Below are 17,420 nucleotides of genomic sequence, written 5' to 3' on the forward strand. Positions count from 1 at the left end.
TCAAATTATGTCAATTAGCCTATCAGAAGCTTCTAAAGCTTCCAAGCTGTTTAAAGGCACAGTCATCTTAGTGTATGTAAACTTCTGACCCACTGGAATTGTGATACAGTGAATTATAAGTGAAATAATCTGTCTGTAAACAATTGTTGGAAAAATTACTTGTGTCATGCACAAAGTAGATGTCGTAACCGACTTGCCAAAACTATAGTTTGTTAACAAGAAATGTGTGGTGTGGTTGAAAAAACGAGTTTTAATGACTCCAACCTAAGTGTATGTAAACTTCAGACTTCAACTGTACATACCAGTGCCAGTCAAAAGTTTGGACCAACCTACTCATTCAATGGTTTTTCTTTATTTTTACTATTTTCTACATTGTAGAATAATAGTGAAGACATCAAATCTATGAAATAACAGATATGGAATCAAGTAGTAACCCAAAAAGTGTTAAACAAATCAAAATATATTTGAGATTCTTCAAAGTAGCCACCCTTTACCTTTGACAGCTTTGCACACTCTTGGCATTCTCTCAACCAGCTTCACCTGGAATGCTTTTCTAACAGTCTTGAAGGAGTTCCCACATATGCTGAGCACTTGTTGGCTGCTTTTCCTTCACTCTGCACTCCAACTCATCCCAAGCCATCTCATTTCGGTTAAGGTCGGGTGATTGTGGTGGCCAGGTCATCTGATGCAGCACTCCACTTTCCTTCTTGCTCAAATAGCCCTTACACAGCCTGGAGGTGTGTTGGGTCATTGTCCTGTTGAAAAACAAATGATTGTCCCAGTAAGCACAAACCAGATGGGATGGCGTATCGCAATGTAGAAAATAGTAAAAACAATGAAAAACCCTTGAATGAGTTGGTTTGTCCAAACTTTTGACTGGTACTATATACAGTAGCAGTTAAAAGTTTTGACAAAAATTTTGGACCAACCTTCTCATTCAAGGGGTTTTCTTTATTTTTTACTATTTTCTACATTGTAGAATAATAGTGAAGACATCAAAACTATGAAATAACAGATACGGAATCATGTAGTTACCAAAAAAAGTGTTAACAAATCAAAATATATTTTATATTTGAGATTCTTCAAAGTAGCCACCCTTTGAAGAATCTAAAATCAAAAATATATTTGGATTTGTTTAACACTTTTTTTGGTAACTACATGATTCCGTATCTGTTATTTCATAGTTTTTCAAAACGGACAACACAATTGCTAAACCGTTTGGACTCTACAGATGTTTTTGTGAAAACCCTGCCCTGCAAGCTTCTAAAGAGGGAGAACAATTATATAACTGAAATAACCAGAAATGTACCTTCCCTAAAGAAAATGTGTTTGCTAGATTTTTTAAAGTATTTATAGTTTTGAAATAAGTTCTAGTAGTGGTTGTGACTGCAGTAGTAATCGTAACTGGTTAGAATTGAAACGGTAGGTAGATGAAAAGATTGGATGGTTGATTGATTGAGTTGATCAATAGGATAGCCTGATCATGTGGTTCGGTGTGTAGCTTGAACAGTTCAAGATTTACAATTATTGTTGGTGGGTATTATATGCTAATTTATGCCAATTTAAATAGTTATCATTTATAATGTTTTGAAAATGTTAATGTTAGTTTTTTGTTGTTGGTTGAAATGGTTAAAGAACAGTAGCATTTAAAATGTCTACCACTGTGTTCATATGTTTGGCATTGAATCCATGAAGGGTTATGCTAATTAACATTGTTTATAGTTTATAAAAGTTTTAAGGAATTTGAAGTTAGGATAGCCTGAACGTTTTAAAGTTGGTCTTGTAGCATTCGCCAAAGAACAGGCAATTTTGAATACCAACTACTGTTTACTTATAGTTGGATCAGTTTGCCCATTTGGAGGTTGCTTTCTTGATAATAGCTTAAATCGTTTAAGCTCTTGAGCGGAAGGAAGAAGTCAAATAATACCAGAAAAGTTCACATAATTCACATAGTTATAGTTGATAAAGATTTTAAAGAATTTGAAGTTAGGATAACCTGAACGTTTAAGCTCTAGAGTGGGGGGAGAAATCAAATAATGCTAATAATATGAGTATGTAAGAAATCTAGAGTTGTGCTTTGCCTTCAGCAAGCACATCTAACTACAAATAACATAAGCATTATTTTAGATTTTACTTAACCCTAACCCTTTTCCTAAACTAGTTCTCCTAAACTGCTGTAAATCCTAATCCTGCTACGAAAAGTCAATTTGGACAAAAACTGTATCCCTTCTAGACAAAACCGAGGTCTCTAAATCCCACCGGAAATTGTATATTGTCCCCGGAAGTTATGCTTTCTTTTTGTAGACGTCTCAAGTGGGGATTCAAGATCGTCAATGTTTTTTTTTATGCTGTTAATGTTTTGATCTATTCTGTTCGCTCTCTGCGTTGGAAGGAGATCAGAGAAATAGACTGAAACCTTGATTAATATCGTTTGAAACAGATACGGGTCTCAATGAGCCCGTATCACAGTTTTGAGCGGAATTCTGAAGCCATTGACAAACTTGAATTATTCAAATTCTTGAACGTGCACCATGGTAACGTTTCGCGGAAGTGTAACGCAACAAAAAAGGAAATCAACGGAAATAGTTTTACGATAGCTAACAGAGAGTTTTGGAAAGTTAAACTATTTTCCAGTAGAAAGTAGTGCCTACCAGTGATGTAATATAAATTAGGTGAGTTAGTTGACCAGTTTATTAGACAGTCATACAGGGCCAAAGCAACGTAGCTAACGTTACTCTGAGCAGCACGATGCCTCTAGGCTAGCTGACTTTCGATGGCGCAGCTGTCATCAAACGACGTTACCAACAGATATTAGCTAGCTAGCCTACGACGTTGCCAGTAATTTCGGTTAGCCATAAATATGCTTTATATAAATTGTTAAGGGGTGCCCGCTGCCTTTCGGCGCTTCAAACTGATAGGCAAGCTAACTCATTGGATAACGATGAGTAACTTGAATATCGTGTCATACAGTAGTCAAGGTAAAACAATGGCATCTCAAGGCGCGTGTCTCAGGTAAGATTAAACGAAGAAAATCTGATCATCTCTGTATCAAAAAACATGTTAGTTGGAATGAGGGCTGGGGTCTTAAACTTTTGGAATAGGTGACATCAATTGAATTGAAGAAAGGATTAAACTGGAAGGTAAGGAAAAAGCCAAATCTATTCAAATGATCATTGCTATCCGGGATCCTTTGGACGTAGCCACCGGTAGACCGTGTCCTTCGCCCCCGCCTCTCAGGTACGATTTTCTCCGGCTAGCTAACTAACAGGCATGGTGTCGCCCCAGCCTATGCTTTGCTAGTGGAACGCGGGGCGGCAAAAACTCAACAAGATTCAACCTGTCTCTAAATATTCTCTGAGGAATTTGTTTTGGTTTATCAGTTAAACCACCTCAAGTTCATATATATATTTTAAATTCATTCAGCAAAAGGCTTAAAATTAATCAAGGTTTAAAGTGAAAACTAAACTTAGATTAGAGGAATGATTTAATTTAACTAGGATTCATTTTTAAATGTAACAATTATTTAACTAACAATTATTTAACTAGGCAAGTCAGTTAAGAACAAATTCTTATTTACAATGACGGCCTACCGGGGAACAGTGGGTTAATTGCCTTGTTCAGGGGCAGAACGATAGATTTTTACCTTGTCAGCTCAGGGATTCGAGCCAGAAACCTTTCGGTTACTGGTCCAACCACCTGCCGCCCCCAATTAATGTAAAACTAGGTTTAAAATTTGGTGCAACAACTTTAATCCATGTTGGTGCAACCCAACCTATATGTACAGCAATAGTTGAATGGACTAGAGTTACAGTGTACATATGAAATGGGTAAAGCAGTATGTTAACATTAATAAAGTGGCCAGTGTTCCATGTCCACAAGCATTTCTCTACACCTGCAATAACATCTGCTAAACATGTGTATGTGACCAATAACATTTTATTTGATGTCTATGTACATAGGGCAGCAGCCTCTAAGGTGCAGAGATGAATAACCGGGTGGTAGCCGGCTAGTGACAGTGACTAAGTTCAGGGCAGGGTACTGGGTGGAGTCCAGCTAGTGATGGCTATTTAACAGTTTAATGGCCTTGAGATAGAAGCTGTTTTTCAGTCTCTCGGTCCCAGCTGTGATGCACCTGTACTGACCTCGCCTTCTGGATGACAGTGTGGTGAACAGATGTCCTGAAGGGCAGGCAGTGTGCTCCCGGTGATGCTTTGGGCTGACCGCATCACCCTTTCGAGTGCAGTTGCCGTACCAGGCGGTGTTACAACCCGACAGGATGCTCTCAATGGTGCCCACATTACAGCATTATTCTAAAATGGATTAATAATGGCCCCATCAATCTACACATAATAGCCCATAATGACAAAGCGAAAACACAGTTTTTTTCTAAATGTTTGCTAATTTATTAAAAAATAAAACTACTTATTTAGATAAGTAGTCAGACCCTATGAGACTCAAAATTGAGCGGAAGCCGCTCCTCAGTAAAAAGCACATGACAGCCCTCTTGGAGTTTGCCAAAAGGCATCTAAAGGACTCTCAGACCATGATAAACAAGATTCTCTGGTCTGATGAAACCAAGATTGAACTATTTGGCCTGAATGCCAAGTGTCACATCTGGAGGAAACCTGACACCATCCCTACAGTGAAGCATGGTGGTGGCAGCATCATGCTGTGGGGATGATTTTCAGTGGCAAGGACTACGATCGAGGGAAAGATGAACCGAGCGAAGTACAGAGAGATCCTTGACTAAAACCTGCTCAGGACCTCAGACTGGGGCGAAGGTTCACCTTCCAACGGGACAACGACCCTAAGCACACAGCCAAGACAACGCAAGTGTGGCTTCGGGACAAGTCTCAATGTCCTTGAGTCGCCCAGCCTGAGGCCAGACTTGAACTTGATCAAACATCTCTGGAGAGACCTGAAAATACCTGTGCAGCGACGCTCCCCATCCAACCTGACAGAGCTTGAGAGGATCTGCAGAGGATGGGAGAAATACCCCAAATACAGGTGTGCCTAGCTTACCCAAGAAGACTCAAGGCTGTAATCGCTGCCAAAGGTTCTTCAACAAAGTAATGAGTAAAGGGTCTGAATACTTATCTAAATGTGATATTTCAATGTTTTATTTTTTATAATTGTGCATTTAAAAAAAAAAACGTTTTGCTTTGTCATTATGGGTATTGTGTGTAGATTGATGAGGGGAAAAAAACTAATACATTTTAGAAAACGTCTAACTTAACAAAATGTGTAAAAAGTCAAGGGGTCTGAATAGTTTCCGAATGCGTTGTAAATTGCACGCGCACCAAAACCATGTTTTTACAGGTGGTATTAAATCACTATGAATTAGGGGGGAAATCAGGTTGCATGCACTGTTGAAACTAACAAGTTTTTTTTTTTTTACACTTGGAAACTGGAGATTCTTTACATCACTGGTTAGAGAACAACCTGCAAAAGTGATGCATTTTGATTTGAGGGTCGCCAAAACAATGAGAAATGCAACACTTATTAGTCAACTCATATCGATATATCACGTTGAAATCAATTGCGTTAAAGAGGGGGGAGATGAGGTTGCACATCCTGTTAAATATCAAGGCTCAAAAGCAAACCCGTTGTTACTATGTCAATTTGCGTAGCCATGTCAGCAAATGACTGCTGTCTAAAAACACACATCCGATTTGATAACTTGCTGTTTGGACTGTGTATTCCAAAACTGATTTGAAGAACAACCTGGATTTCACGGTTGGGATGGTGTTCTTCGGGTTGCAAGCCTCCCCCTTTTTTCCTCCAAACACAACGATGGTCATTATGGCCAAACAGTTCTATTATTGTTTCATCAGACCAGAGGACATTTCTCCAAAAAGTACTCTCTTTTTTTACCCCATGTGCAGTTGCAAACCGTAGTCTGGCTTTTTTTATGGCGGTTTTGGAGCAGTGGCTTCTTACTAGCTGAGCGGCCTTTCAGGTTATGTCGATATAGGGCTTGTTTTACTGTGGATATAGATACTTTTGTACCAGCATCTTCACCAGGTATTTTGCTGTTCTGGGATTGATTTGCACTTTTCGCACCAAAGTACGTTCATCTCTAGGAGACAGAACGCGTCTCCTTCCTGAGCGGTATGACAGCTGCGTGGTCCCATGGTGTTTATACTTGTGTACTATTGTTTGTACAGATGAACGTGGTACCTTCAGGCGTTTGGAAATTGCTCCCAAGGATGAACCAGACTTGTTAAGGTCTACAATTTGTTTCTTGGCTGATTTTCTTGGCTGATTTCCCCATGATGTCAAGCAAAGAGGCACTGAGTTTGAAAGTAGGCCTTGAAATACATCCACAGGTACACCTCCAATTGACTCAAATTATGTCAATTAGCCTATCAGAAGCTTCTAAAGCCATGGTGGCATTTTCTGGAATTTTCCAAGCTGTTTAAAGGCACAGTCAACTTAGTGTATGTAAACTTCTGACCCACTAGAATTGTGATATTGTGATAGAATTGTGATAAGTGAAATAATGTCTGTGAACAATTGTTGGAAAAATGACTGTGTCATGCACAAAGTAGATGTCCTAACCGACTGGCCAAAACGATTGTTTGTTAAAACCTCTTCGGGCTCTCTTTGGCCAAAATCCTGTGAAATTGCAGAACGCGAAATTCAAAATACAAAATTCGTAATATTAAACATTCATGAAAATACAAGTGTCTTACATCGTTTAAAAGCTTAACTTCTTGTTAATCCAGCCGCTTTGTCAGATGTCAAAAAGGCTTTACATGCGATTATCTGAGGACATCGCCCCGCGTACAAAAGCATTACAAACATTTTCCAAACAAGCAGAGGCGTCACAAAAGTCAGAAATAGCGATAAAATAAATCACTTACCTTTGAAGATCTTCCTCTGTTTGCAATCCCAAGGGTCCCAGCTACATAACAAATGGTCCTTTTGTTTGATAAAGTTCTTCTTTATATCCCAAAAAAGTCAGTTTAGTTGGCGCGCTTGACTCAGTAATCCACCGGTTTCCCTCGTTCAAAATGCATACAAATGAATCCCAAAAGTTACCAATAAACTTAGGCCAAACAAGTCAAACAACGTTTCTAATCAGTCCTCAGGTACCCTAATATGTAAATATACAATTTAAGACAGAATAGTATGTTCATTACCGGAGACAAATAACGAAGTGCTGACCCTCACCGACACTCGCCACAATACTACAGCCAAAATGGGAGCCAACTAGAAAAACTACGAATCCTAGCTCATTTTTCAAAAAACAAGCCTGAAACTCTTTCTAAAGACTGTTGACATCTGCTGGAAGCCCTAGGAACTGCAATCTGGGAGGTATTCCTTTGATATTCCCATAGACAGGCATTTTAAATTGTTTCCCCCCCCCCCAAAAAAAATCTGAATGGATTCTCCTCGGGTTTTCGCCTGCTATATCAGTTCTGTTATACTCACAGACATTATTTTAACAGTTTTGGAAACTTTAGAGTTTTCTATCCAATCCTACCAATTATATGCATGTCCTAGCTTCAGGGCCTGAGTAACATGCAGTTTACTTTGGGCACCTCATTCATCCAAACTTCCGATTACTGCCCCCTAGCCTTAAGAAGTTTTAACAAGAAATTTGTGGAGTGGTCGAAAAACGAGTTTTAATGACTCCAGCCTAAGTGTATGTAAACTTCCGACTTCAACTCATATATATATATATATATATATATATATATATATATTACATACACTTAGGTTGTTTTATATGGATATATTGAAGCAACATCTCAAGACCTCAGTCAGGAAGTTAAAGCTTGGTCGCAAATGGGTCCTCCAAATGGACAATGACCGCAAGCATACTTCCAAAGTTGTGGCAAAATGGCTTAAGGACAACAAAATCAAGGTATTGGAGTAGAGGTCGACCGATTAATCGGAATGGCCGATTTAATTAGGGCCGATTTTCACGTTTTCATAACAATCGGTAATTGGCATTTTTGGACACCGATTATGGCCGATTACATTGCACTCCACGAGGAGACTGCGTGGCAGGCTGACTACCTGTTATGCGAGTGCAGCAAGGAGCCAAGGTAAGGTTCTAGCTAGCATTAAACATATCTTATAAAAAACAATCAATCTTAACATAATCACTAGTTAACTACACATGGTTGATGATATTACTAGTTTATCTAGCTTGTCCTACGTTGCATATAATCGATGCGGTGCCTGTTCATTTATCATTGAATTACAGCCTACTTCGCCAAACGGGTGATTTAAAATAAATTCATGTTAGTGGGCAATATTAACTAAATATGCAGGTTTAAAAAATATGTACTTGTGTATTGATTTTAAGAAAGGCGTTGATGTTTATGGTTAGGTACACATTGGTTCAACGACAGTGCTTTTTTTGCGAATGCGCTTGTTAACTAGGGAAATTGTGTCACTTCTCTTGCGTTCTGTGCAACAGAGTCAGGGTATATGCAACAGTTTGGGCCCGCCTGGCTCTTTGCGAACTAATTTGCCAGACTTTTACGTAATTATGACAACATTGAAGGTTGTGCAATGTAACAGCAATATTTAGACTTATGGATGCCACCCGTTAGATAAAATACGGAACGGTTCCGTATTTCACTGAAAGAATAAACGTTTTGTTTTCGAAATGATAGTTTCCGGATTTGACCATATTAATGACCTAAGGCTCGTATTTCTGTGTGTTATTATATTATAATTAAGTCTATGATTTGATTGAGCAGTCTGAGCAGTGGTAGGCAGCAGCAGGCTCGTAAGCATTCATTCAAACAGCACTTTTCTGCATTTGCTAGCAGCTCTTCGCAATGCTTCAAGCATTGCGCTGTTTATGACTTCAAGCCTATCAACTCCCGAGATTAGGCTGGCAATACTAAAGTACCTATTAGAACATCCAATAGTCAAAGGTATATGAAATACAAATGGTATAGAGAGAAATAGTCCTATAATAACTACAACCTAAAACTTTTTACCTGGGAATATTGAAGACTCATGTTAAAAGGAACCACCAGCTTTCATATGTTCTCATGTTCTGAGCAAGGAACTTAAACGTTAGCTTTCTTACATGGCACATATTGCACTTTTACTTTCTTCTCCAACACTTTGTTTTTGGATTATTTAAACCAAATTGAACATGTTTCATTATTTATTTGAGACTAAATAGATTTTATTGATGTATTATATTAATTAAGTTAAAATAAAAGTGTTCATTGTTCATTCAGCATTGTTGTAATTGTCATTTATTATAAATATATATATATATATAAATCGTCCGATTTAATCGCTATCGGCTTTTTTTGGTCCTCCAATAATCGTTATCGGCGTTGAAAAATTATAATCGGTCGACCTCTATATTGGAGTGGCGATCACAAAGCCCTGACCTCAATCCTGGAAGGGGCGGCAGGTAGCCTAGTGGCTAGATCGTTAGACTTGTAACCGAAAGGTTGCAAGATCGAATCCCCGAGCTGACAAGGTAACAGTCTGTCGTTCTGCCCCTGAACAAGGCAGTTAACCCACTAGGCCGTCATTGAAAATAAGAATTTGTTCTTAACTGACTTGCCTAGTTAAATAAAGGTAAAATAAATCAAATTAAATCATATAGAACATTTGTGGGCAGAACTGAAAAAGCGTGTGCGAGCAAGGAAGCCTACAAACCTGACTCAGTTACACCAGCTCTGTCAGGAGGAATGGGCCAAAATTCACCCAACTTATTGTGGGAAGCTACCCGAAACATTTGAAATAAATCTTTCTCTCTACTATTATTCTGACATTTCACATTCTTAAAATAAAGTGGTGATCCTAACTGACAGGGAATTTGTACTAGGATTAAATGTCAGGAATTGTGAAAAACTGAGTTTAAATGTATTTGGCTAAGGTGTATGTAAACTTCCGATTTCAACTGTGTGTGTGTATATATATATGAAATGTGAATACAATACAGCTCAGTATTTGTATTATTTATATTATACAGTCTTTTTTGATAATCTTTATCAAGGGTGCCAATAACATTTCTGTCGTTATTGCATATACTAAATTTCTTAGCTCTCCATCAAATGGCGTGGTGGACTGAGCGTTTGAATTTAAAGGTAGACTCAGCGTTATGACGTAGATGCAGAAAATCAACATCATAGGTGGTCAATTTCCGCAACAACTAAGAGTGTTGAAGGGTGAGGCTCATCTTCTCTGCTGTTTTGGTCCTCTTGCGCAGATACTGTGTGTGACTGTTAGAGGGAAGTTTCAATATCTGCGGTGCTGCTCGTGGCAATGTCTTTTCACTGAGTCTACCTGTTATTAAGTGCCTTTTATAGTGCCACCTGTGGGCCGTTCAGTTCTGGGATTGACTGTTTTACTTGTATGCCCATTTGTATAACTTTTTTGACAATCTGGGCTTGAGATGCAAGGAGAATCACACAAAAACAATAAGGCTTGGCGCTTTAATAATAAGAATACATGGGATTTATATAATATTTTCCAAGGCCCCTAAGATATTTTAGATAGTATCAAAGAACCACAAGAAACAGAAATCTATACAAAAACAATGCCAAAAACAAAAACAATCTCAGAAAGAGAGAATTATTAAAGAAAAAGTAGGGAGTAGGGCTTTCAAGGAAAGGGTGTGATGTGTCAGTGTATGAGTGAGTGACTGTTGTATTGAATACAACCAAATCTAACTGCATTGATTTGTTCTCAATTAAGAGGTGGCCTGTATTGTATTGAACACAGGCCTAACCTTCTTAAGGGAAAGATTGGTAAATCTTTCTCTCGAGAGTTTAACTGTCTAAAGTTTTGAATTACCTGGTGTCTTGCTGTGAAATGTTTATATATATTTTATTTTTCCTTTTCAGTGGGACAGGTGTCTTTTACCAAGCGATGCCAGCTGTGGGAACCAATGGGAGAACTGTTATGAATCTAATCCCTGTTCAAAAAGTCAACGGACAGTTTGTTCGATCACCAACGGGCACTATAAAGGACATTGCTGAAACTAAACGAGATTATACCTCGAATGTTCCATCAATTTCGAAGAGTAACATATCTATTTCGGGACCCACAGCTAAAGAACAATTTGTGAATAAAAGGCCATTTTACGTGAGTACCTCTCCAAATCCAGCCAATCTGACAGGAATATATCCTTCAGTGCGCATCCAGACTCCAATAGTAACAACAAAAGTTGCCCAAAGTGCAGGATCCTTGACATCACCTGAGTTTACCTGTGGGAACACATTTGGCCAATCACTTATAAATAAGAAAAAGCTGCCAGTTACTGTGAAATCCCCAGCGCTTCCAAATGGACAATACCTTCAAATTCCACCTAATGCACAAGTCAAAACCCTCCCAGCATCCGCACTCCCCCCAGCCATAAAGAGACAGATATTTACTTCATCAACGACCTGTGCCTCAAATTCACCAATGGTTCTTTATGTGTCCCCTGTCCAAACCATGAAGCATAATTATGTACCAACATCTCCGAAGTCAGCCCCCTCACTCAGCCGACTTCCAAGGTCATCTGGCCAAACACTTTCTACATGCTCTTCAACAGGCTCAAGACAGTGTTCTATTACTGCCAAGGATGGTAAAAGACTGGTCACTCCTATTAAGTGGGTGATTGAGGAGGCGGATGGCTTACCTGCTCCATGCCGTGTTCCTGTGAATTCATCTTCTATGACCTCAGATATCCTGAAAACTGTGGCAGAGATGGAAAAAGCCAGCAAAACGTGTGATCACACAGCAAAAAACCATTCAACTTCCCAAGAGGGTCAGACAAAAATTGGACAAGAGAAGGACAATGCCTTAGTGATGTACAATGGGAAGGTGTATTTTGTAGCTAACAAAACCCCTGCGCTTTGTAACAGACCATCAAAACCCTTGGAGGCCAGTAGGAGCATGGGTACCTCCTCCACGCAGGCAAAGGAAAATGTTGGATTCAATCAGAGAATCAGCTTACCGCCCTCCCTACCCTTGTGCTCCTCATCTGGATCACAATTGTCAAATAAAACCAGACCAGACCCAAAACACATTGTCATACCAGATGAAATCATTGACCTCTGTGACGATGATTCCCAGGATGACCTCACATGCCAGGCAATATCAACAAGGGATGTAACAAGGCAACTTTTCAGACAGTCTGAAGTTGATGAGGACGAAGACTCCAATGTAATATTTGTCTCATACCTTCCACCCAAAGCGGTGCCTAAAGTAGGTGAAGGAGAAATGTCTCATTTGCTGGATGACTTCGGAGCTGAACAAGAAATGGTACGTAGTCAAAATAATTTGAATGGCCAGGTAGTGGATAGTCAGAACAATGTATCTGGCCTTTCAATAGAAAGGTGTCAGAATGTTGGTACTGCCCACGACATGGCAGACTGTCAAGGTATTGCAACAGGCCAAGAGTTGAACTCCCGTCAGCAAAACATCACTGGTCAGGATTGGAAAAGACTGCACATGGAAGACTTTTATGGCAGTGCAACTGGACTCAGAATTGAGAACATTCAGAGTGGTGCCACCACCCAAGAAATGGGGAACATCCAGAATGATGCCACTGACCAAAGCATTGGAAATAGTCAGTACAATGCCTCCACTCAAGAAATGGAGAACATTCCTGAAAGCACCGCTCTCCAAACAGAAATGGAGACACACAAAAAAAAGGTAAGACAACCCACTATTCACATAACTACATGATCAGTAGGATAGCTAATAAGGTAAACTCTCAAGGGCCAAGTTTTTCTAAACTTTTAATCTTGATCATTCCCAAATTTCAGAGCTCATCAGATCCCATTCCTGAGCAGCAGACTTCCATGTTGGACCAGGAATCCCTGGAAACTTGTGATCGCCTGCTGAAACAGATGTTTGGGATCACATCTGATGTGCAGATATGTTTGAAGAGGATAGATTCTAAGCCCAAGGCTAACCCTAAGGTGTTTCCTCAGATTGGGACCACAAACAAACGTACCATAGAGGCTATTCGCAAATTGTTACAGAGATCAATATTTGTGACAAAAAAGAGGGTACATAATGAAACACAGGTAAATTATAATTTTCTACTTTTCTAAAGCTTTCTAATGGATTTTGTACTGTATATTGATGTTGCCTATTAGATTGTCTCCAAACTCAACTTTGGCAAAGTCCACATTGTTTTACCATTCATTAGAACAGTATTTTCCAAGATGCTAAACTCAGCAAAAAAGAAACTTCCCTTTTTCAGGACCCTTGTCTTTCAAAGATAATTTGTAAAAATCCAAATAACTTCACAGATCTTCATTGTAAAGGGTTTAAACACTGTTTCCCATGCTTGTTCAGTGAACCATAAACAATTAATGAACATGCACCTGTGGAACGGTCATTAAGACACTAACAGCTTACAGACGGTAGGCAATTAAGGTCACAGTTATGAAAACTTAGGACACTAAAGAGGTCTTCCTACTGACGCTGAAAACACCAAAAGACAGATGCCCAGGGTCCCTGCTCATCTGCGTGAACGTGCCTTAGGCATGCTGCAAGGAGGCATGAGGACTGCAGATGTGGCCAGGGAAATAAATTGCGATGTCCGTACTGTGAGACGCCTAAGACAGCGCTACAGGGAGACAGGACGGACAGCTGATCGTTCTCGCAGTGGCAGACCACAGACCACTGCACAGGATCGGTACATCCAAAAATCACACCTGCGGGACAGGTACAGGACGGCAACAACAACTGCCCGAGTTACTCCAGGAATGCACAATCCCTCCATCAGTGTTCAGACTGTCCACAATTGGCTGAGAGAGGCTGGATTGAGGGCTTGTAGGCCTGTTGTAAGGCAGTTTCCTCACCAGACATCACCGGCAACAACGTCGCCTATGGGCACAAACCCACCGTCGCTGGACCAGACAGGACTGAAAAAGTGCTATTCACCGACGAGTCACAGTTTTGTCTCACCAGGGGTGATGGTCAAATTCGCGTTTATCGCCGAAGGAATGAGCGTTACACCGAGGCCTGTACTCGGAGCGGGATCGATTTGGAGGTGGAGGGTCCGTCATGGTCTGGGGCGGTGTGTTACAGCATCATCGGACTGAGCTTGTTGTCATTGCAGGCAATCTCAAAGCTGTGCGTTACAGGGAAGGCATCCTCCTCCCTCATGTGGTACCCTTCCTGCAGGCTCATCCTGACATGACTCTCCAGAATGACAATGCCACCAGCCATACTGCTTGTTCTGTGTGTGATTTCCTGGAAGACAGGAATGTCAGTGTTCTGCCATGGCCAGCGAAGAGCCCAGATCTCAATCCCATTGAGCATGTCTGGGACCTGTTGGATCGGAGGGTGAGGGCTAGGACCATTCCCCCCAGAAATGTCCGGGAACTTGCAGGTGCCTTGGTGGAAGAGTGGGGTAATATCTCACAGCATGAACTGGCAAATCTGGTGCAGTCCATGAGGAGGAGATGCACTGCAGTACTTAATGCAGCTGGTGGCCATGCCAGATACTGACTGTTACTTTTGATTTTGACCCCCCCCCTTTGTTCAGGGACACATTATTCCATTTCTGTTAGTCACATGTCTGTGGAACTTGTTCAGTTTATGTCTCAGTTGTGGAATCTTGTTATGTTCATACAAATATTTACACATGTTAAGTTTGCTGAAAATAAACATAGTTGACAGTGAGAGGACGTTTCTTTTTTTGCTGAGTTTATTACTGTATTTCCCACTCTGAAATTAAAAACATTGTTTTCTCACAGGTCTCTGCCACAAGGAACAATGATAGTTGCCCAAAAAATGCTAAAAGGCAGAAAATAGAAAAAGTTGAAAATGCATTTAAAAGTTCAGAAAACCCAGAGCCCCTTACCAGTCAAACTCCTCAGCTGGACATGCAGCCCCTTACCAGTCAAACTCCTCAGTTGATATTGCAGCCCCTTACCAGTCAAACTCCTCAGCTGGACATGTTATTTGATGGTGAACAGATATTTGTTTATGAGGAACCGACTGTCAATTATTTTATTTCCACCACAGATGAAACAGTTGTCCCTTCCAAACCTCTGCCAGATCTCGATCTGGTGCATATTTCAAAACGAAGCTCAAACTCACCCGTTTCATCTGTCCACCCACAAACAAACACTGAAGCTATGGATTGCGCTCCTAGGCCCTGCTGTGGTACAGCAAGCAACATAAAGCCAAACTCTAGAAGAAGAAGAAGGGGAAAGGGGAGAAGATGCACTGCATGTCCATGTGAGGTGACTGGAACACAAGTCAAAGCAATGAGCACATCATCCACTTCACAAGAGGAGCCTGATTCATCTAAACCACCAAACACCAGGTCCTCAGGGAACCGTACCAGTGCAGTTGCAGAGTCGACTAAACAAAAGGGGAGAAAGTCCACAAAGGCTCAAGCGAAAGATAAAGAGAAAGCATCTATGGAGATCCAATGTCCTTCAACTATGAGTGAGCAGGGAAGTAGTACAGCTGGAGAGATCCCAACCAGTTATCTCTGCTCTATAGCACCCATGGACCCTGAAGAAATCAAGCGTCATGAGAGAATCAAACGACTGAAAGATCTCTTGAAGGAGAAGGAAGCTGCTCTTGAGATGATTAGAAAGAACATGAGCTGAGTTTGAGAGGATGGAATCACTTTTCAAATTCCATAATGTATTTCACAACTTTAGCCTTATAGAACTCTTATCCATCATATTTATGTAATTTAAGTTTTATTCACTGCAGGAAATTAATTAACTTATTTTCAGTATTGAATGTTTAATTCCAAAATACAATAATTTCAGTATTGAAATGTAACTAACTGTCCTGTTTTTCCCAGTGGATAAGGGTAGTGAGAGAATATATTGATGCATTGACTAAGCATCTTAAGATGTTTTAGAAAATACACTGCTCAAAAAAATAAAGGGAACACTTAAACAACACAATGTAACTCCAAGTCAATCACACTTCTGTGAAATCAAACTGTCCACTTAGGAAGCAACACTGATTGACAATAAATTTCACATGCTGTTGTGCAAATGCCAAACGTCCTGCACGGTGTTGGGCTGTAAGCACAACCCCCACCTGTGGACGTCGGGCCCTCATACCACCCTCATGGAATCTGTTTCTGACCGTTTGAGCAGACACATGCACATTTGTGGCCTGCTGGAGGTCATTTTGCAGGGCTCTGGCAGTGCTCCTCCTGCTCAAAGGCGGAGGTAGCGGTCCTGCTGCTGGGTTGTTGCCCTCCTACGGCCTCCTCCACGTCTCCTGATGTACTGGCCTGTCTCCTGGTAGCGCCTCCATGCTCTGGACACTACGCTGACAGACACAGCAAACCTTCTTGCCACAGCTCGCATTGATGTGCCATCCTGGATGAGCTGCACTACCTGAGCCACTTGTGTGGGTTGTAGACTCCGTCTCATGCTACCACGAGAGTGAGAGCACCGCCAGCATTCAGAAGTGACCAAAACATCAGCCAGGAAGCATAGGAACTGAGAAGTGGTCTGTGGTCACCACCTGCAGAATCACTCCTTTATTGGGGGTGTCTTGCTAATTTCCTATAATTTCCACCTTTTGTCTATTCCATTTGCACAACAGCATGTGAAATGTATAGTCAATCAGTGTTGCTTCCTAAGTGGACAGTTTGATTTCACAGAAGTGTGATTGACTTGGAGTTACATTGTGTTGTTTAAGTGTTCCCTTTATTTTTTTGAGCAGTGTATTTACATTTTACAGACTAGCATTTTCTGATGTTTGTATTTCTGTTTCATCAAGCTTTTGCTGTTTTCTATATTTGTTCTGCAAAGATGGATCACAATGCCATCTTCAAACTGCATAAAGATACTTGTTGGCTTCCTTAAGAGTAATTTATTTTATAATGTAATATTTACATTTGGTTAGTAGGCATAAGTGTTTTTCTGGGTGTAAATGAAAATACTGTAACTCAAAACATTTAATAAATCATGTGTACTGCTCTTGAGATGAGCAATTGCATGCTCTTCTCTCCTTGTCTCCTCCAAAATCCATTGGATGAAAAAGCCAGATGTCCCTCCCCTCTGAGCTTCTGCTCCAATGGGTTTTGAGAAGGAGACGAGACTTCATCTCCAAGGACATCATCCTGACAATTTACCAACACCGGGGGCGCACCACAGCAGCAGTCAAAGCCTATGACCAATGGGACCCGCACCTACTGGCACAACCATTAGCAAAAAAACATGGCCTTTCAAGGCAGTCTGCAGGTCTTTGGACCGTTGTACTGGAACAAGCTGGACTTATCCACACGAGAGCTATCGAGCATGTCCACCTTCAAAAGAGCAGTACATATAGCTGTAACGTGAGCGTGGTTTTCTATGTAGGCTACCGCATATGATGTGTATGCTGTGATTTTAGATATGCTTTTGTATTTATCCCTTTGTATGTATGCCAATGGGTATGCTGTATATGTTTTTATTGATTCTATGGAACCCAGGACTCCCTGGAAAACACTGGCA

The 17,420-nt window shown here is 40.5% G+C and overlaps 1 protein-coding gene across 2 annotated transcripts; it reads left to right on the top strand.

Annotated features, from left to right (window-relative positions):
• Nucleotides 1-2,563: 2,563 nt before the first annotated feature.
• Nucleotides 2,564-15,853, top strand: LOC120060971. 2 transcript variants are annotated; one of them, XM_039010425.1, is made up of 4 exons: nt 2,564-3,012; nt 10,839-12,636; nt 12,750-13,013; nt 14,697-15,853. In XM_039010425.1, the coding sequence occupies exons 1-4, from the start codon at nt 2,942-2,944 to the stop codon at nt 15,561-15,563; spliced, it is 3,000 nt and encodes a 999-aa protein (XP_038866353.1). In that variant the 5' UTR covers nt 2,564-2,941; the 3' UTR covers nt 15,564-15,853. The 2 variants fall into 2 exon arrangements, with proteins under 2 accessions (XP_038866353.1, XP_038866354.1); XM_039010426.1 differs by having other exon boundaries at nt 2,564-2,672.
• Nucleotides 15,854-17,420: the final 1,567 nt, after the last annotated feature.

This window comes from Salvelinus namaycush, chromosome 16, assembly GCF_016432855.1.
Source record: "Salvelinus namaycush isolate Seneca chromosome 16, SaNama_1.0, whole genome shotgun sequence".
Classification (NCBI taxonomy): Eukaryota; Metazoa; Chordata; class Actinopteri; order Salmoniformes; family Salmonidae; genus Salvelinus; species Salvelinus namaycush.

Excerpts from the sequence above, each read along its gene's own strand:
- LOC120060971 (XM_039010425.1), top strand. The coding sequence starts at position 2,942 with ATGAGTAACTTGAATATCGTGTCATACAGTAGTCAAGGTAAAACAATG. Across the intron at positions 3,013-10,838 it reads TCTCAAGGCGCGTGTCTCAG|TGGGACAGGTGTCTTTTACC; the intron begins GTAAGATTAAAC and ends TTTCCTTTTCAG. Across the intron at positions 12,637-12,749 it reads TGGAGACACACAAAAAAAAG|AGCTCATCAGATCCCATTCC; the intron begins GTAAGACAACCC and ends CCCAAATTTCAG.